The following is a 22,513-nucleotide window of genomic DNA, read 5'->3' as shown; positions in this document are numbered from 1 at the left end:
CGGGCACTGTCCTTGTAGTAATTATAATGAAGTCATCCAGCTGGACCTCATAGAATATGAGTTCCCTGATTGGGCTGTCAAATCTGGTCCAATCAAGGAGCCCTGGCTGACAGATAAGAACAGGAAGGTCAGAGATCTTGTTCACTCTGAGAGCTGGGTCTGAGGGTGCTGGGACAATGTCAAGGACTCTCCATGTATGAATAAAGAATGATTTGGTGATGGGATACCTGCCTCTGGAGAGTTAATTCAGTCCTCCTTCACCCTTTGTTTGCAATAGCAAACCACCAGCATCACCACTAGATTGTTGCCTGTCCAACTGTCACACACTTCAGCCCTTCAGGACTTCACTTTGGAACTCAGGGACATCTTCAACTAGCATGCTGCTGACAGGTTGCTTTACATGCAGGGGATGTATGCATCTCATGCATCAACACAAGATCCATTCTATGACTCTGAGCTTCATGTCATAGCACTCATTTAGTTTGACCTTACTTGGAGACTGCTAGCTTCTGTCTCTTGCAGTCTTTTAGCACATTGGAATACGTAGCAGGTTGTCACTGTTCAGAACACTGAACAACCAAGGGGGCATATTCCATCACTGTCACACTTTCCACATGTGCCAGCAGCTTACACGACAAATACACTGCGTGTGCTTCAACCAAATGACTATGTCTGAAAATGAAAGGTGACCAGTCCCTAGTGAGATCGAGAGGAGATAAGCTGTACAGGAGAGGCCTCGCAGTCAGGCAAGGAGTTTGTCCGATTGTAGTCCAGCTTTTGAACAATGGTGAATTGTGCAGCTGAGGTGTGAAGCAGTGCAGGAAGAGCAGTCTAGGTGCTGTGAAGATGTCAGGCGAAGGGGTGGGCCATGTTTTCCAACCAGGAGACAAAGGGAGAGTCTGAATAAGAGGAAAGTGAATGGAAGAGCATTTAATGGTGAAGCAAATGCAGGAGAGGGGATAAGATCACAGATGGAGGATTGCCTTCGTCTCCACCACCGCATTCCCCAATCTCTCCAGGTCTCTGTCAGTGAAGCAGGGTGCCAGCCTTGATTTTTAGGTCGCATCCTCGCTAATAATGCTGGAGCACCAGCGTGTGGCAAAACACTTGGCCAAAGAAGAGAAAAAAATTCAGCCCAATATTTTTGTTACTATTTCACCACAATAATCCTGCAGTCAATGTATTAGAACATATTTCATTGCAGAAGGAGTGGATGTATGTGTTTCACTTGTAATTCTTTGGTGGAAGTATACTCATTATTTTTACTGCAAGAGATGCAAGAAGCGGAGTGATTGAAGGAATGCAAACCCAAAATAAAAAGTATGAAATAATGCATGCCATGAGCAATTCTATTTAGAAGGATACAACACGACTGGTTAACTAATGGCCTTCAGGGAAAGGAAGCTGCCACCCTGACCCAGTTTGGCCTGTGTATGACTCCAGCACACACGTACGGTTGATTCTTAATGCCCTTAGGGAAACCAGTGATGGATAACAAATGCTGTCATGATGGCATTGCCCAGATTCCATAAACAAACAACATAAATTTTGTTGAGTAATAAAGACTGAGAAACACATATTTCATTATCTCACTTAAGAAACCTGGATGGAGGATTCAAGCATAAAGTGTAGGAAACTATCAAGGGTTAAAAGGTTTTGGTACCAGATCAAATCAATTAAGAACATGTAAATGTCAAAATGTCTAAAGCACTGTGGTGTATTTATCACCACCCTACCACCTTCCACATCCCTACTATGAATTGCTCCTGCGCAACAGGGTAGTTCACCACCAGCAGTTCTCGAGTGCAGTTAGGGATGAGAAATAGATACAGACCTTGTCAGAGAGCATCCTCTGGACAAATGTATGAAAAAAAACTTTCAAAAACATTTGTGTGTATTTGCTGATCCTGTTAGTGTCCAAGATCACCAATAAAACTGTCATGGTAATTCCTGGATCAGAGGTGTTGTGTTTCCTAACTTGATCCATGTAAGTTGTAATGATCTCACTCCCCTTTGTATAGGACCCAAACACCCTTCAAATTTTAAGCAAGGCTAAAGTTGAAAATAATTTTCTAATCTCCTTTATTGGGGTCCTTCAGCCCCTTTTAAAACTCTCAAATTTCTTCAGGTACTTAAAGTCTTGCTGGGTTGGCTCCATCCTGGTGGCAGGGCTCCCACTGGTAGCCCACATTACAGTGCTAACTAATTTAACTCAAATTGATATTCAAAGTGATGGAAGTTAGAAGTTTTGTATCACAGCTACTCTGCCAGCTACAGGAAAGTCCAGCCTTACATTCAATAATGCAGCACCTTTGGGCAAGGAAGGGAGAAAGTCATTTTAATTTCAAACTCCAACATATGTTGATCTTGTGATATAAACAAATGTGTAATGGGCATCTGTAAAATGAACAGAAAATATCCCACATGAGCTCAACCTTGAAATGAACATCTTGTGAGGTTATGCAGACTTGAATGTTTTCTGTACTCCGTGCTCTTCCACCAAGTTTCCTCTGTTTATGACATGGAACTTGGCTTCTGAAATTTAAAGAATGCAAAACTGAACTCACAATAATTAAGACTACTTATTCTTTTCCTTCCTCACCTAGGTTCTGTCACGCAAAATTTCTTCTCTGCTCTCCCTTGTGGGGGTCTTGGAGTAAGTATAACTTTTGTTGCTGTTCATTCTATATGTTAGTTCTTTTGTAAAAAAAAATGTTCTGTGCACTGTATTAAGTCTTAGTCAGGCTTTCATTAAAGTCTGACAGCTGGAGAATTCCCCCAACCATTCTTAAGCAAAACATTGGTTGCTCAGTGAGTCACTGAAACAATGTTCTTGAATATTTAACCCCAGATGGAAAAAACATCACTTGTTCACCCTCTATGTGACGTTTTGTGCTGCCTTTTCTTCTATTCTTCGACAAGTACCTTCCCACATTAAATTTTAAGAAACTTCAGTGATGCAGCATTAAATCAAAAAGCATCTCTTAAAGTTGTGCTCCCCTCATATTTCCACCCCCACCCACCCCCTCCAACCTTTAATAGAACTGGAGGCTGACCTCACCGTTCACTGAACAGGAAGTGGCAGTCATTGCACTGATGATTTACAAACTCGTGGAAATATTTATCTTGTGATATATCTTACAGCAGCAATAAAAAGAAAGCTCTTAGTGACTCATCCTGAAGTAAAAGATATAATAAAACTTTGGAATTTTAATTCTGACTTCTTGATGTTTCCCCCTTCCCACAAAAAGACAACAAAGCATCCTATGATAAGATGGAGAGGGACAGGCTGCGGGAATAACAAAAGCCCACAAGTATGCTGTGTGTAATGACTGTCCTATGTTGGGAAGTATCAGAATATATATGCACAAATTAATGGGAAAACCATCACCTAGTTGTGTTACAAACAATGCATATTAAGCTGAAGAATGCATATCAGTAATTGTTGCAAGCCTCCTCAATCATTCTGGAGCTGGAATGATTCACTGTTGCCACTACACTAGCAATTTACAACCACTTCAACTCGTGCCAATGCCTGTGGCTTTGAGTCCTATTAGTTGCTGGCCTGAATATTTGTGGAGTGATTACTGATGCCAAAAGTTTATAACTGTCCTAATTTCTAGATTAAAGGTTGCAAACCATACTCAAGCAGAGTCCATTGCATAATTTGAGGGAGCAAATACCTTTGAAAGCCTTTGCAGATGCAAAGCAATTTGTCCAAGCACATCTTTAAAAATAATGTTAGAGCACAGAACATATTTTTGCAACAGTTTCACTCAATCTTGACTCAACTGTTTGAAAATAGCATGCAGTTGAAGAGTAGGGAATGGGACTAGCTGAATTACTCTTGCAGAGAAATGGCATGGACTTGATAAGCTGAATAGCTTCCTTTTCTGTGCTGTATGTTATGGTTCTATATCAGTAAACCAGGTGAATGTTAGAAATATGCAGCAATTCACTCAGCATTTGAAAGTGAAAAGACTGGAGATTCTTTGCCCTGACCTAATGGATCTGCTGATAGTTTTGAACATTTTCTGTTCCTATTTCGTATTCCTCCATTTTCTGTTGTTGACAAACTCCATTTGATATTATTGTAGCATAAATTACTTCATTGATTCGTAGATATGTTTAAATGACATTATCATAGATAGAAGTAAAATTGCAAACAACTAAGCTCCGTTTTGCATGCTAACTGATCTGGGCTATAAAATGATCAATTCTTTTGAATAATCATAGCCTTTAATCTACTTGACGGCTGCAAATAATGGTGCAGAAAAAGAACAAGGCAGATTTTATGACAATACCATCATCAGCTGCACTGCTTCAAAAGGCTTTACAGCGTTTGTTGTCATTTATAACTTGGACCTGAAACAATCCACAATTCTCTAGGCACGCTTAGCAAAATTGATAACAGACCTATTTCTCCATTTGCACAGCTCAGAGGAGGCAATTCAAATCATCACCAATGGCAGCAAGTATTATTTTTTGACAGGGTCATAAAAATATAAAGGAGCCGTGCTTGTGACACTGGATGAGAAATTGGCACTTAGATTGGCTAGGGTTAATATATCTAGATTAGCTGGTGGCTCAGGGAATATGATGTTTGCAAACAGGATATGATTTTATAGAAGATGATTTCTTTCCTGATGCCCTGGAGAGTATCCAGCACACATCAGAGAATACCAGTTGACTTGTATCATCTGAACTTGGGCAATTCACTGAAATTGTACCTAAAAGCTATAGAATGATAAAACTGGGAGAGAAATAACATTGGATTCGTTTGACTAGTGACTGAATCACTAGAATTAATTTTCACATGAAATGAGTCAGTCACATTACATTCTCAGTAATTTCCTTACTGAGCCATTTGATTCAGAAAGCTGTGTTTACAAGATCCAAGTCCAAATTATTAGTTGTAAAATCACAGTCATAAGAATTAAAAATAAAAACATGTTGCACACTTAGAAGAAGTAAGTAGATAGAATTTTGCTTCCCCCATGCCAATAATCTGCCACTTTGAAAATCAGAATCTGGAATAGGAAAACTACAACCTGGCACGATCACCCTCTTGATAGCTCAGTCCATTTCCTTTATGACATATTATCCAAGAACAGATGCAATAGATTCTCTGTAAGCCTGTCTCTGAACTTGACAATGAGCAAGTAAAGGGGCCATTGGGACCAATAATCTGAGGCTGCAGAGCTCTAAACTGCGAATATTAATTTTCTCAAAAAAAGACAAAAAAGACACCACGTTTTAATTTCTTCAAATAAAACCCCTGCATGGAACATTTTGAACCATTTTTATATTAAAAGTAACAACTAATTTTGCTGTTTTATTCAATTATACATTGCCTGTTAATGTGTTTTAACTTTTTTTTATGGTGAATTTAATGACAACACTTCCCTTCACATACAAGATATTGCTAATTAGCTTTTAAATTCTGCTGCAATAATATTGAAACACGTCCATTTAAACATTGAGCATGACTCACACATGGACAAAGTGATGCAATGTGTTTGGACTCTGAATCTCCCATCAGGGGTCTGGGTTTGAATCGACTCCAGAATGATAAGATGAAAGCTCCCTCCTGCCAGCTGCGGCACTTGTATGTAAAATATGTTCAAGCAGTCTCAACCTGATTCATAGTGAAGCCACAGCTCAAAACTGTTCACGATCGCAAGCTAATTATTGGCAATCTCACACTGCTGGGACACAAGAATGTTTGGTAGAACAATCGAAAATTATCAGTACAATCCCAGTTTGCTGCTCTAAGAGTTGTTATTAGGCAGCATCCTCCCCATTACTATCTGAAGCAGTGGGTGTTACATGCAGCAGTCCCATGCATTTGTAGAGTTAAAGAGGTTCACAGACTCCCAGGTAGCCTGTAATATTTGCTGCCTTGAGGAGTCTGTGGGCAATGTATATTTAGAGTCCAATTGACTTCACCTCATTATCTAATATCCTCCAAAAAAATACAAAAAGACACCACATCTTAACTTCTTAAAAAAAAACCCTGCAGGGAACATTTTGAACCATTTTTATATTAAAAGTAATAATTAATTTTGCTGTTTTATTCAATTATACATTGCCTGCCAATGTGTTTTAAACTTTTTTTATGGTGAATTTGATGGCAACACCTCTCTTCACTTACAAGATATTGCTAATTAGTTTTTAAATTCTGCGCAATAATATTGAAACATGTCCATTTAAACATCGAGCATGTCTCACACATGAGCTAGTAAATCGTTCTGGTTAAGAAAATGTCATGACCAATGGAACAGATTTTCTTAAAACTTGCCATTTTTAAAAAATGAAATAGCTTTGCACACGCATACCTTGTTCCTGACAGACTGGAGATGTTTTCTTTACCCATGTCCTCCCAACTGCCCACCTTTCCCAATGCTGGTTCTCGAGGAGCATGGTAATGATTTAACTTAGACAAATCTAATCACCAACTTTGTGTTTCTTGCCTTCACCCTCATGCCTGCGGGACAGTAGGATGTAGTGATGTGTCGTTTGTGTCCATTGTCCACCCCCATTCTCATCCAATTCAAGTAAGAAAATCCAGTTACTGGAAAGGCAACTTGCATGTTAGGTTCTGATACTGATGCCAGCCTAATTCCTGGGGCAGGAACCTAGATATGGCCATGACAGGACATCAGTCATGACCTTTATGCAATCAATTACAAAGTTATCTCCTGTATATCCAATTGAAGCTGACAAGGCAATCAGAAGGCTGGAATATTGTCAGACTGGCAGTCCCACCTGCTGAGTAATGGTTGCCGATAAGGTAATAAGGTGAGTTTGAGGGCATCTCAACATGGACACACCCCCAGCTGTTCATAGGGAAGTCAAGAATTAAAGAATTCCCTCTGCAGAAGTAGTGATAAGGAAACTGTCAGTCTCCACAAAAGACAGGGCTCACTCCAATGATGGGAACATTACTGCCAATGTAGCATAATGTCCCCTAAGTGGGGTTATCATTGTTTGAATTGCCTGCCTGCATGAAGCAGGAAGCTATTGCTAGTGCCAATCCTATAAATTTTCCCAGAGGCAGAAATACATCTGAGTATGTACCCTGACATAGTACCTCCCTATTTTCCAGGTATGACTCTAACCACTGCAATTGACTCCAACTTTGTATTTTTAATTGCAAATCCAGACTAATTGAAAACAAAATTATGTCACAGTATTTATATGTGTGTGTGTTTTTAAAGTAACCTGACAAGTCTTTTTCAATCAGCGAATGCTTTCAAGAATTGCAACTTTAAAATAAGATACGTTGATTAAGTGGTTAAGTTTTGCACACCTCACATTTTCTAGTTGGGCTCAAACTGTAAAATTTACTAGTTGCCTATGTACGACATACCCAGCCCCAACTGAATAAGATAAATGTAATAAGGCAGACTTGTTTCTGGTTTAAACAGGATTGATGATTGTTTTAAGCAGCTCAAGCTTGGAAAGTGGCTCCAACCAATTTCATGTCACAGGTTTTTTCAAGCACTTTTAGATATAAACTCAGAAGAAATAGGAGGATTGACCATTCAGCCCATCAAGCCTCTTGATATGTTCAAGACATTAACTTCATTTTACTGCACGTTCCACATTAAACTTGCATTGCACCATTCAGTCATTCCTTTATACTTTCTCAGTCACTGATTAATCTAGAAACAGACATAAAGTTGAAGAAACAAAGATCAATTTTAATTCTGAATTCCTGAAATGTCCAGTTGTTGAGGCATTTAATACTTTCTACATCTTATCAGCTACTCTAAGGTAAAGGTGTCTCTAAAGTGTTCATCCTTTTCATAACATATTCTGGTAACTCTGAAATTTATCAGATTAGCATGCATATTTTCTCTTTCCTTACTCTTTCTCTGTAAATTCAAGGTTCCTAATAATGCAATTAAATTGTTTCATAAATGGGTTTTGGCATCAGAAAGACACATACAAGACTATTAGTAATCTTTTCCATTGACTGTAAACTACCTGAAGAATTTTTACTGCTGAATATCCATCTCTAACAAGCAGCAGTAATACGGTATGAGTTTAGCTATTACAATGCTTGTCATAATCAGTTAATTTCCAATTGGTGGTACTTGTAAAAATTATATACTATGGAAAAGGAAATTATTAGCATAATATTAAAGTACTTATTACAGTAATACACAGAAATCTGTATTAGTGGATAAGGAATATAAGTACTAGAGTGTCATTTGTACCATTGATGTGTAGGCAGATAATTTTAATGAGACATAATCCTATTTCATTTCGTATTGTATCGTCATTTAAATAATACTGTTTTATGTCACAAAGAACTGGAGGTAAAACAACATTTTTAAAGAATGCTTCTAAAATTGCTGAGTATGCTTTCTGTTAGTATCTAATGTGATAAACATTAACTTGGTTTTCTTTTCAATTTCTTTGGCACTTGTTTAACAGAGTCATGCACATACCACAGACCCCTGGCTCATATCAAACCACTACTGTGGCCTGTGTATAACAGTCTTGCAAAGTAAGCTAGATCCGGTCCATGCATGTGATGTTGTTTGTAATGAAGTCTAAACACTGAGTGGCAGTGAGGCATGACAGGAATGTATTTCCATTGGACATGGCTGTGTATAAAAAAGCATAAGCAATCCGTGTCCAGAAGGTCCGTTCAGCTGGCCAAGAAGGAAGACTAATGTTATTGTACATTGGCTGTCATCCTGCCAGCCCTCCCTCACAGATTTGTTTCTCTTTGCTGTCTGTTTGCTCAGGTGGACAGTGACACCATTTGGAATGAGATGCACTCGTCCAGTGCTGCACGCATGGCCGTTGGCTGTGTCATTGAGATGGCTTCCAAAGTGGCCTCTGGAGAGCTAAAGGTGAGGTCCAACAACGTTGTGTGTGGGAATTATTGAGGAAGCAAGAGACAGAGAAAATTAACACAAATACTAAGGCCTGTTCACTGGGAAATAGTTAGTTGACTGAGAAACTACGGATCTAAAGTGTAATTGCTCACATTAAAGTGATGCATTGTGAAATATATTCATTGTACCTATTGTCATCCTCCTACTGTTCTTTTAACTTCATTTCATACTAAAATGTCTAGTAAGCTTTATTTCCTGAAAAGAAATTGTCCCCAGTGCAATAAGCCTGCAGCAATTCTGTGCCTGGTGAAAAGTTTTAAATTTATACAGCCTTGACCCAGTTGAAAGTTCCTGTGAATGGGATAGAAACTCTTTATGCTTTTCTAACTAGATTGTATTTGTTGAGCATTTATAACAACCCAAATTGAAACATTGAAAACAGAAAGAACAATGAAGTAATGCACTCCTTCAAATGGAAATACCTCACGTATGCAATAACTTCATCATGCGGGATTCTTATTTGAAATAAATTTGTGTGAATCGGTCAGTCAGTTCATAGCTGGACAGATCAAGTGATAAGTTTACAACCTATGTGGCTATAATTTTCAATAAAGTCTCAGACTACCAGCAGGAAACATATGTATGTTTTTGCATTTTATAATATGTGTTGCTGAGAGTTCTTCTTGATTGGAGTGGAAACTCCACAATATCACAGAACCGTGAGAGAGTACAGAGCAGTTGAAAACTGGAAAACAAATCAATTTTTATATATCATCTGTTACATCCCCACTTCTTCATATCCCACTGACTATAAATTAAAACAAACTGTCTCCTAAATTTTTAAATAATTCCATGGTAACCCCTGCTTCAACTCAGAGTAAGAGCTTGTTCCACTGAACAATAAATCATTGGCATTTTTTTTCAGGTGTAGTCTTTCTTCTCCTAAGAATGCCACATTGTAGTTGCTACCTAATTTCATAATTCATCTCATTGTATCCTCCCTACTGCTTGAATTAAAAAAAATCTTTCCAGATCAGCCTTCCATCCCAGTTAAGTCAAAGCACCTTTTCTCTCTGGACCATTTAGGCTGGACCAGACTACATAATCTGAATTCTGTAGTTACAAAGTCTTTTTCAACCAAATCTTCAGCCTGGATCCCACTGAGTGGGGAGAAAGCACACACATTAGGAGCAGGAATAGGCCACTTGGCCCCTCTAGCTTGCTGCATTCAGTATGATTATGGGTAGTCTCCGATTGTGGTATCAATGCCCTACTTCACCACCCTTGATAGCCATTGACTCTGAGCAGGATGGTGCCCATCAAGGCCAGGGTACTTGTCAGATTTTAGTTCTCATAATATTCTCAATATTGTCTCCTTTGTCGCTGTGATCCTTTTAACTTCCTTGCTCCCTTTGAGATCATTTCTCGGGTGTTATTGGTATCCACTACAGTGAAGGCTTGTACAAAACAACTGTCCTTGTCACCAACCATTTCTCTATGTTCTATTATTAATTTCCCCAACTCACTACAGAAACAACATTCACTTGAATCACTCATTTCTTTTTTTAAATACCTGGAGAACCATATTGTTTGTTCATATACTTCTAGCTAGCTTTTGCTCATGCTATAATTTTCCCTTCCTTCTTAATCTATTAATCATTCTTTAATGTTACTTATACTTATCTCACCTGTCCACCCCTATTTGTGAAAGTATCGTCTGCTTTTTCTTTCAGTTTGGTGCTATCTTTAAATTACTTAGTTCATCATGAATAGTATGTGCTTCCTTTGGAATTGATTTACTTCCTTAGAAGGTATTTTTTCTTTGCAATATCTCCTTATGTCCCCCATCGGAAAGCCTGGGAGCCCATTAAAAATGGCAGGTGGATCCCATCCAAGGACTGTTGACACCATTTCTGGACATATTAGTTTTCAGATATTTTTCTGATGGAATAGGGCTGCTTAAGTTGTATCCCTGCACATCATACTCCCAAATGGCCCAGCTCCATTGCAGAACAAGGCCTGGCCTACTCCTCTGCAATTCTCAAGAGTTGTGTTTGCTTCTCAAAGTATTGTTGCCCCTGGCACCTCAGAGTTGTCATGAAAAATAATCTGCTTGAGGTAACTTACAAGTTATAGATTCAAACCATTCTCCTCAAAGTCTCCCTTAACAGGCTATGCTCCCTAGCCATTTAACCCTCCTTATGAGCCTCATACCACCCCATGCCAAGACATGGCATTTCAACCTATCGCATGACTTTTCATGGCTTTATGCTGAGCTGTGGTACTTCAATGCTGATTCACCCATCATATGACATGAGGAAACAATGAACCTTGCTGCAACAGTAGGATGTATGAAACCTTTCTAACAATGTCAAGCATTCATTGCTCTCCGTTTGTTACCAGCCCATAAAGATTCATCATCCAGACTTTTTAAAAGTATCAATAGCACAATGTATTGGTGTGGGTTGCTACTGAAATTTGAATGGTTTAGGATAATTGGTACATTTGTTGTCCTGTAGTAAGCAGAATTTTTTTCCAGATAATAGAAATATTTCAATTAATTACCTTTTTAAAAGCTTTCTTCCACACACCTTAGCCAACCTATGCAGAGAAATCAAAGTTAACATTTTGGGTCCAGTGACCTTTCTTCAGAATGGCCTTTGTTCCAAGGACAATAATGATAGCTTTTCCAACCGAATCATTTAGCTCCAACCTCATCATCTGGGGCAGCACAGTGGCTCAGTGGTTAGCATTGCTGCCTCACAGTGCCAGGTTCTGGGTTCAATTCCAACCTTGGGTGATTGTCTGTTGGGAGTTTGGACATTCTCCCAATGTCTGTGTGGGTTTCCTCCAGGTGCTCCAGTTTCCTCCCACAGTCCAAAGATGAGCTGGTTAGGTGGATTGGCCATGGTAAATTACCCATCATGTGCAGAGTAGGTGGGTTAGCCATAAAAAATGAAGGATCCCATGAATCGGGTGGGTCTGGGAAGTATGCTTTTTGGTGGATCCATGTGGACTGAATGGCCTGATTCCACACTGTAGGAATTCTATGAATAATTGAAATCCAGTATCTTTAGAATCACCTCAAGAATCTTCATATTATTTTTAAAGTTTAGTCACCAGAACTGAATACAATACTCCTCACTGTGATCTAACCTAAATATTATGAAGGTTCAGCATAACTCCCTGATTCTGTACTCAGTGGATTGGATTTTCACAGAATCAGAATCGATGTTTCCCCTAAGATGTGGGATAAGCATGCACAGCTGCTCCAAGGTTCCATGCAAGGTGATCAGTGTCAGAGTGTTCACTGAGGCATTCTGGAAGTCACTACTATACATGGGCCTTGGGAACACATGTAGCGGGAATGTGGAAACATTTAATAATGCTAAGTAGGGCTGACTTTTTGGATTTCTGCCCTTATTTCTGGTATTCCTAATTTTTCCCTTTTGTGGGTGAAGGGAGCGAGTAGTCCTGATCTGCAAAACTCCTGAGGATTAGGCATCCCGTACCTCACTGCAATTGACATGGTTTTGACCAGGGTCTGGAAACTCCAGGCTCATAGCCCCTCAGAGAAGTCATGAACTTTTAGCTGGATTTGGGAGGCTTCAGAACCATCCTATATTCCCACCAATCTCTGTGGTTTCTTTTTATTCCCCTTCATGGTCTCAGCCAAGCCTTATTATGCATCCTTAGTCTTAACTTCTGAGAGGATTAATTTTGTTTACATAGCTGTACAGAAGTGATGACTGATTGTTGATAATTCTTATAATAAGATACTTTTTTTTCCCTGTGATTCCTTTTGTCAATGGCTCAATGTTTACTTGCACAAGGTTTGAGATATCAAGAACTCAAAGATTCTGTTTTAGATAGTTTGATAATTTGTTTGATTGAAAGAGGTATAGAAAGGCTATTCTTTTTAAAAACAATTATGAGAACTTTTTAACCAGTTTCCCTCATTCTAGCTCCTTGTCTTTTGGTACCTTTTAAGATATTGGAATGTCTTTGTGAACAATGGTTCATGAGTGATACTTTTAACATGACTTATGGCATTTTCCACTTTACAGACATGACTATCTTCAATTTATAACATTCAATGATGTGGTAAAAGGTGTTTGTGAGCAAGATATGTATCCCACACATTTGGACATTGTGACATTTCACATGCAGAATGCTATGCTTGTAGATTATCCACTGTGTAAGTCCCTGATTAATGTAATTGCCTCTTATAGAACTCATACCATTTACAAGTACAGTCCACATGTTCAGACAGACAAATAATTACACCACCCATTCTAGTTGCAGTCACAGCCATTTTCCATTTCCATTGTGCCTTCATGGTTTACGTCAGGATGGAGGCAGCACGGGTCATACTTGGCAGGGTGACCCACAGGCGCAGCTCATAATCAGGGGTCCCCCTGCCAAATGTTTATTTTTTTCTTGTATTTTCTGTTGGCCTCCATTAGTGCTAACTTCCCTGTGTTCCCATATAACTTTCCAATTTACATTTTCATGTCCCGGCATTAGCCTGTGGCTTAGCTGTCCTGCAATGTCCCCAATGGTGTGCTGAACTCACAAGGTACCCGTTCCGTTGAAAATTCTAGTTTGCAGGTTGGTGACTCTTGCTGTCCTCCCCACCCTCCCTCCAGCAACCATGTCCTCCTGTGCATGATCATTTCCCACCTTTACAAGTTGCATTGCACCACTTGACAATTATTGTCCCCTCGACGTTGCAGTGTGCTTCCTCCAGTCTCAACAACTGACTTCTCCAGCATCTCTACCACAGAAGTGGCCCCTTAATATTCCCTTGACTTTTTTTTTGAGCCAAATACCAGGACCAACTATGATCCACCCCCATGACCAATATGAAAGTCAGGCTGACTGATGAGTGGCCATGCCTGTGACTGATCTCTTTTCAGCTCCCTTACTGACATAACATTTCTCCCTTACTGACATACACTACATCTGCAGGACAGACTGTGGCCCATTCCTCGGACTGTGGTGATAAGATCCCATGACCCTGACTGTCTCAAGCAGCTAACTGATCAACTGCTTACTCCGTCTTACTAAATTGGGATCTCATAACTGTTGATAGTCCCCCTTGACTTGACTGAGAGCTACTCCCCTTAGACATTGAGATATGACTATTAGATGAAGGATATGCAGTATGTGTGTCGCCTGCGCTGCTGTTACATGCTATAGGTGTGAAATTGATGTAGCATAACAATTTGCAGCAACATGTCCATCCCTTTGACAGATCGATGTTGAGAACTATTACACTTTGTATCTTCACTAAATGACAAAGCAACACAGAAGTACTGTGAGTCTTTAAATTCTGAAAGAAGTGAAAAAATGCAAAAAAAGCAAGACATGCAAAAGTAGAGATGCTATGAGCATTGATGTAAAGACACAAAGTGAATGATCATGATAAAAACCAAGCAATGGCATAGGTAGGATTGTGCCTTGAGATGCTGTTGCCTGGTGAGGAACATTGAAGTTATTCAAAGTCAATGATGTGCTGAACTCATGAGGTATCTGATCCTATTTCCATGTTGAAAATTCTAGTTTGCATATGACAAGTGGAAGGATAGGAAGCTGAATGATAATAAGACCAGGAGTTCACTTAATATGGCCATTAATGAACAACAACTCCCCCACTAATGAGAAATTCACTTCTCCCTGGTGAGAATCTTTCTTTGATGCCTGGAACTTGCTTAAAAGATACGGTGCAATGTTCCTGACATTGAAATAGGTTTTGCTGGGCCTCTCACACAATTCTGCTGCATTTCTCAAAGCCCATTTCATTCCTTCTCTTATAAGATTCCACCCAAAGTATCTGCAAAGGGATGTCAAAGAGTTAAGTGAGTGGGAAATAAAATTGGCAAATAATGTATAATCTTGGAAAATGGGAGGTTATGCACTTTGACAGAAAGTATTGAAAAGCCAAAAAGATTCATTCATGAATCATAGAACAAATATTAACAGCCAATATTTAGAAAGGTGAATGGAATGTCAACATTTATGGCAAGTGAGATGGAATACAAAAGTAAGGAAGTCTTACTATAGCTATAGAGGGCATCGGTAAGACGTGCATCAGGAGCACTGTGTGAAATTTGGTCTCCTTAGGGAAGGATACATTTGCTTTGCGAGGGGTTCAGACTGATTGCTGGGATGAAAGGGTTGTTCTGTGAGGAAAAGTAGAGTAGGTTGGCATAATACACATAGAAGTCTAGAAGGATGAGGTGATCTTATTGAAGCATATCAAATTCTGAGGGTACTTGACACAGTAAATACTGAAACAATATTTTCACATGTGGAAGAATCTGGAACTAAGAGGCACAGTTTAAAAATAAGGGGTCACCCATTTAAGACAAGATGAGAAGCATCTCTTCTTTCAGAGTGTCATTATTCTTTGGAACTCTCTTCCACAAAGAGCGATGGAAGTTGGGTCATTGAATGTGTTTAAGACTGATTTTGATAGATTTTTGATTGACAAAGATTGTGGGGACAGCACTAAAGTTGAAGTCAAGGCCACAGTCAGATCAGCCATGCTCTTCACTCCTCTGAGGCCCTTCAGTGACATTAAATGATGAGTTAAGTGCCACAATTTGCCTACTGACAGGTAGGTCCCCCCAAATGATACCCTGCCCCTGGTAAAAGGAATAGGGTAGCAGGCAGATTGCCTCCCCCTCCCCAAGATTCCATTGTACGTCCATCTTAAAACTGCCAGAGTATTATCCAACCAAATAGCCTCTGCAACCTTCAAACATATATCCACCCAAGATCTTTGGACTCTTCAGCATTGTGACATTGTGGGAAGCATTTTATCCCAGCACCTCCATCCATGTCACATTAACTAAAAGAGATGGCCAGCCCACTGCATTCCACTTTCCTGATGGTGGGTTAACATTTTGCCACTAAGTACTCAGAATCTTTAAGGTGGATCAACTTCATGGTTAAGAAAGCATTTTGCATTTATTTGCAGGACATGATTATTCATTACCGACCCAGCCTTTGGAAGTATGCTCTCAGGTGCAATTTTGTTGATCAAAAACTGGAAAAAGTGTGTTTCACAAACCCGGCTATATCGACCAGGAAGGTATTTGCACATCAAGCCTTTTCCTCCAAGTTCTGATGAGGACAGCCTTCTTCAGTTATTTGGCTCCATTAAAGCCATGCCATCTCTTTGCACAAAGGCTTACAACATTAAGGGTGAAGCCTCTCTGTGCTGATCAGCTCATGACAACTCTCAGTTACATACAGTTTGGCTTGTTTTTATTAAATGTTGACAGTGTTAGGGGTGAACCCTGACCAAGCCAACAAGCCTGCCCATGTGAGGTAGTCACAATGGCAAGTACCAACAAACCTGATTGAGGGTTATGTGGTGAAGCTACCAAACAGGGCTACTTGCATGCCAAACAGCATAAGCAGCAAGTGATAGACAAAACTAAACGATACTACAACCATTAGATCAAATCTAGTTGTGAGTGGTGGTGAACATTAAACAACTCACTGTCACCCCCAACCATCCATGGCTGCTTCATCAATGTCCTTCTCTCCATCATAAGGTCAGAAGTGGGGATGTTCACTGATGATTACATAATGTTCAATACCATTCGCAACTCTTCAGGTACTGAAGCAGTCCATTTTTCAAATACAACAAGATTTGGACAATATCCAGGCTTAGGCTGACAAATGGCAAGGTATAGTCTCACCACACTAACATCAGATTATGACCATCTCCAATAAGAGACAATCTAAGCACAGGCCCTTGATATTCAGTGGTCTTAAACTTACTGAATCCCTCACTATCATCAACCCATCATTGACCTGAAACTCACTGGACTCACCATATAAACACAGTGACTACAAGAACAGGTCAGAGGCTAAGAATACTGTGGTGAGTAACCACCACTTGACTTCCCGTAGCCTGTCTATTATCTACAAGTCACAAGTCAGGAGTGTGATTGAACAATCCCCACTTGCCTTGATGGATGCAGCTCCAAAAACATTTGAGAAGCTTGACATCATCCAGGACACTTGATTGGTCCCATATCCACAATCATCTCCATAATGAACAGCAATGTGTACTGTGCCCAGGATGTCCAGCAGAAATTCACAAAAGATGCTCAGACAACACCTTCCAACTCCACGATCACTTCCATCTAGAAGAATAGAGGCAAGTGCCCCTCCAAGCCACACACCATCCTGACTTGGAAATATATTGCAGTTTCTTCACTGTCTCTGGGTCAAAATCCTGGAATTCCCTCCCTAATGACATTGTGGGTCTACTTGCAGCACGTGGAGTGCAGAGTTTAAGAAGGTGCCTTCTCAAGGACATCAGGGATGGCCAATGAATACTGGCCAGCCAGCGATGCCCACATCCAACAAATGAATTTTTAAAAATGTGCTTTGTCCTTTTGTTTAAGAGTTATTTAATGGTGCCTTGCAGACTCAGGTTTGACCAAGATTAATGCCATGTTTCATAATTGCTAAGATTAGTTCACATGAGAATCATTAGTAAGTTTCCTATTTGAGCTGACTGGGCCTAAAGATTGTCCTCATTTTACTAATATTTTCCTGTAGGCTTGAGGTGATCTTGATACCTGTTGATAATGGGCCACTTTATTTTCCTCTCAGTTAATTCACTGGACATGATACATTGTAACAAATAACAATGATTGGAGGGGTCAGGACTTTTCAGATAGGGATAATCATAGGAAAAATATGAACTTCAGGTTAATATGGGTGCATTTTCTTTTTTTCAAAATCACTTTAATGGCCAATGGAAAGTTATTTTGTTACTGACAAAATTTGGATTCCTTTTTGCCCTGTAAATTGAAGATCTGAATCAGAGCCAACCAGGGTCCAGTTTTTACACCAATGTTGCATTCCACAGTTTTTAAACACTTTGATGCCCTATTCCAGGTCATTCCCTCGCCATTGACTGTAATAATTTTGCCTCTGTAGCTTTCATTATCCCTCCCTGCCACTTACATTAACCTCTCCAAAAGCAGTTTCTATGTGTAAGCACGTTTCATTGATGTGCAGCGTCTAATTTTCCACACTCATACAATGTAGCATTACACATGAATGCACGGAAAGATAACTTTTACAAAAAAAACTGTCAAATAGCACAAATAGAGCATATCACAAAATCCAGTTTGTGAGACTGACTTTGTGAAGGGAGCTTTATATTATGCATATTCTAATAGCAAATTTATTGTGTGTCCAATGAGATTTTACGCATTTGAAACATTCTTCTGCTTTAATTAACTGTGTACAGACAAAGCCTTACAGCTGTAAGAAACCAGGCTTACACTGACTTTTAAGAAGATCTAAATTGGTGGCTTATTCACCAATTAAATGTCTGAAAATCTTCAAAAGCAAGTGACTTGCAACATAATGTTTTAATTGAAACAAAATTCCTCAGCACAAACTATATTGCTCTGATAATAGGGAGTATACAATATAAAAATTACCTTTTGTCGATATTTACAGACAAATTTATTCATTCATTTAAATAATACCCATTCTTCTATTTGAATATGTTATATCAAACAATTAATTAATTCTGTGATCATCATTAACTAATAATCAAAAGAATGCCCTCTCTTGCTGCTTAAGTAGTTATAGCTGTTCTTCAAGCAAGAACCTAACCAGCGAATGCAATCTGGTAACTTGACAAAAGAGGAAGTATAGCTATGCTTGATCTTCAAAGCATATGTTTTTTTCTTCTTGTAGTAGATGTAGCATATGTATCCAAAAGGGTTAATACTGAAGAGTGCCATAAGCACCGTGAACTATGATGAGGTTATATGGATTTGTGGGTGAACAGCTGAGGATTTCAAAGAAGTGAAACCCAACATCTGGTTCTCCTCAGTCTCTGCAACAATGTCTATCATATCAATGTAACCTGTAACTAGCCATTAACGTGCAATAAACTATACCTTGTTAACTACAAAAGACATTTTGAGTGAGACCAGGAAATGATTTTCCTTTACTGCACTAGACTAAGCAGGCCCTGTGGTTTGCTACATTCTGAGGATGGTGGCAGCAACTTTCACATGAGCAGCAGCTCATACTATATAATGAGCTGACGTAACTATCCAACTAGAGATGCCATGTTAGGCAATGGTGCAGATTCGATTTGACTGCTCCAACAGTCTATGGTGTGCAGTGCTGTGAGATTGTCAAACTCAGACTGAGGTTGCTGCCCGTGCCGTGCAGTCAGCAGCAGGGAAGAGCTGATACTTGTGGCAACTCCCAATAATGAAGAATACTCTGATGAGTTGTAAGAGCATTTCAGACCTGGTAAGAGATGCACTAAAACGGGAGGATTAGCAACTCCCTGGAAAAGGAGAATTAGCAACTCCAAAGCAGATCCAGGCTACATTGTGAGGCAGTGTCTGTGAGAGCAGTTCCAAGTTGGATACATCAGTGAACAAACAGACATTGGAGGCTCTGAGGGAAGTTTAAAATCACTGGTGAGCCAGGAGAATATTGAAAATGGCCAGTTATCCAGACTGGAAAAGCAAGAAATTAAAACATTATTTGTAGCACAGGTCAGGTATCACCACCAATAGCAAGGAACAGCCTCAGAATTGGAATTAATTGACTACAAGAGAAGTATTAATCCAAGGCTGCCAATCCAGAGACACCAAAAAGGCAATAATCAACATTGTGGACATTAAAAATCAATGCAAAGCTAATCCAACTGTGACAGAAAATTTTCAAAACTTCATTCAAGCCACAGAAAAGGTGGACAATTCTTCATAAAGAACTACAATAAAGGTAGAAACTATTTAGTTAAACTACAAGGAACAGAAATCATTTGGTAAAACTGTGATTAAAGTGGAAACCAATTAATAAAGACTCAAACTGAGAAATTGAACAATGAAACTGGGGAAAAGGCGAGAATCTTTCATTTCACCTGCAAAGGGTGAGTAACCTCCATTTTATCCATGAAAGGTGGAATCCACCATTTTAGCTGTGAGAAGTGGCAATCCTCCATTTCAGAGTCTAGATTGGAGTAGTGCTGGAAAAGCACAGCAGGTCAGTCAGCATCCGAGGAGCAAGAAAATTGATGTTTCAGGCAAAAGTTCTTCATCAGGAATGAAGATGAAGGGTTTTTGCCCGATATGTTGATTTTCCTGCTCCTCGGATGCTGACTGACCTGCTGTGCTTTTCCAGCACTACTCCAATCTAGACTCTGATTTCTCGCAGGTAAAAACAATGACTGCAGATGCTGGAAACCAGATTCTGGATCAGTGGTGCTGGAAGAGCACAGCATTCAGGCAGCATCCAACGAGCAGCGAAATCGACGTTTCGGGCAAAAGCCCTTCATCAGGAATAAAGGCAGTGAGCTGGAAGCATGGAGAGATAAGCTAGAGGAAGGTGGGGTGGGGAGAGAGTAGCATAGAGTACAATGGGTGAGTGGGGGAGGAGATGAAGGTGATAGGTCAGGGAGGAGAGGGTGGAGTGGATAGGTGGAAAAGAGGATAAGCAGGTCGGACAAGTCCAGACAAGTCATGGGGAGAGTGCTGAGCTGGAAGTTTGAAAGTAGGATGAGGTGGGGGAAGGGGAAATGAGGAAGCTCAATCTGGACTTCGTTAAGGCATTCAACAAGGTTCCCCATGGGAGACTAGTTAGCGAGGTTAGATCTCATGGAATACAGGGAGAACTAGCCATTTGGATACAGGACTAGCTCAAAGGTAGAAGATAGAGGGTGGTGGTGGAGGGTTGTTTTTCAGACTGAAGACCTATGACCTGTGGAGTATCACAAGGATTGGTGCAAGGTCCACTACTTTTCACCATTTATCTAAATGATTTGGATGTGACCGTAAGAAGTATAGTTAGTAAGTTTACAGATGACATCAAAATTGGAGGTATAGTGGACAGCGAAGAAGGTTACCTCCGATTACAACGGGATCTTGATGAGATGGACTAATGGGCTGAGAAGTGGCAGATGGAGTTTAATTCAGATAAATGCAAGGTGCTGCATTTTGGGAAAGCAAATCTTAGCAGGACTTATACACTTAATAGTAAGGTAGTGTTGCTGAACAAAGAGACCTTGGAGTGCAGATTCATAGCTCCTTGAAAGTGGAGTTGTAGGTAGATAGGATAGTGAAGAATACGTTTGGTATGCTTTCCTTTATTGGTCAGAGTATTGAGTACAGAAATTGGGAGGTCATGTTACAGCTGTACAAGTCATTGGTTAGGCCACTGTTAGAATTTTGCATGCAATTCTGGTCTCTATTCCTGAGATGCTGCCTAACCTGCTGTGCTTTGACCAGCAACACATTTGCAGCTGTGATCTCCTTTCTATCAGAAAGATGTGATGAAACTTGAAAGGGCTCAGAAAAGATTTACAAGGATGTTGCCAGGATTGGACAATTTAAGCTATAGGGAGAGGCTGAACAGGCTAGGCTGTTTTCCCTGGAATGTCGGAGGCTGAGGGGTGACCTTATAGAGATTTATAAATCATGAAGGGCATGGATAGGATAAATAGACAAAGTATTTTCTCTGGGGTGTGGCAGTCAATAACCAGAGGCCATGGGTTTAGAATGAGAGTGGAAAGATATAAAAGAGACCTAGGGGCAATTTTTTCACACAGAGGGTGGTATGCATATGGAATTAGCTGCCAGAGGATGTGATGGAGGCTAGTACAATTGCAACATGTAAAAGGCATCTGGATGGGTATATGAATAGGAAGGTTTTGAGGGAAATGGGCTGGGTGCTGGCAGGTGGGATTAGATTGGGTTGGGATATCTGGTCAGCATGGACGAGTTGGACTGAAGGGTCTGTTTCTGTGCTGTAGGTCTCTATGACTGTGTAAACAAATACAATTCTGTACACAAATCAGAGCTGATGCTGTCATAACTCACCAAGGGGTAAAAGAGAATCATCAGATAGTTTTGAAGAGACACTGAAATTTGATCATTTAATCAGCCTCCAAATTCAAACAATTCATGAGAGAGCAAGTCTACAAGAGAGTTTAGCATCCACTGGAATCCATAGATGACTTTATTAATTATCTTTACAGATTAGCGGAGAAATGTGACCATGGTGACTTCAAAATCAGAATTCTTAAAGTACAGAATTGTTGCAGGAATTGTTTGTGTTTTTGTCAGAATTATTACCATCCAAGAAGACTTGACCATAGAGAAAGTCATTTACATGGTGAAGGAAGCAGAAGTATGGAAGCAACATAGATCAATTCTCAGATGAGACAATCAACCTGGGCACCAGAACTCAATAGAGTTCATTCAATTTGTAAGGTATTGAATCACAAACAACTCCTCAAGAAGAAATGAGGATGTTGTTAGAACTTACATTTACAGATTGCTTTTCAGGTTATCAAGGAAGAGTCAACATTGTTAAATACCTTCATGCATTTGTACTTCCAACTCATCAACACAACTGATGTTTCAAGCCTCAGAGTAGTGCTGTTCCACGATGGATGGATGTAGCAAACCAGTCGATGACACATTATGAATATTATCCATATGGTGTGATGGAGAAGGAGGCTCCCTTCGTTAAATGGGCTTGAAAGAGATTAAAGGTATGGTCTTAAAATCACCTTGAAAAGGAGATCACAACAAGTTTCTCTACAAGATGAGAAGGAACTAGCAAGGATGCAGTTAGCTTTTGAATTC

General features: G+C 39.8%; 1 protein-coding gene across 16 annotated transcripts in view; it reads left to right on the top strand.

The window, feature by feature from the left end:
* LOC132815678 (histone deacetylase 9-like) overlaps positions 1 to 22,513 on the top strand; it is a 766,519-nt gene that overhangs the window by 601,666 nt on the left and 142,340 nt on the right. For all 16 annotated transcript variants that reach the window (XM_060824722.1, XM_060824725.1, XM_060824717.1 and 13 more), the window contains 2 exons: positions 2,607 to 2,656; positions 8,763 to 8,870. In XM_060824722.1, the coding sequence (XP_060680705.1) occupies positions 2,607 to 2,656; positions 8,763 to 8,870 (158 nt within the window). The remainder of the gene's footprint in view (positions 1 to 2,606; positions 2,657 to 8,762; positions 8,871 to 22,513) is intronic.

The sequence above is a fragment of the Hemiscyllium ocellatum genome, chromosome 5 (assembly GCF_020745735.1).
Source record: "Hemiscyllium ocellatum isolate sHemOce1 chromosome 5, sHemOce1.pat.X.cur, whole genome shotgun sequence".
Taxonomy (NCBI): domain Eukaryota; kingdom Metazoa; phylum Chordata; class Chondrichthyes; order Orectolobiformes; family Hemiscylliidae; genus Hemiscyllium; species Hemiscyllium ocellatum.
This window is presented reverse-complemented; position numbering and strand designations above follow the sequence as displayed.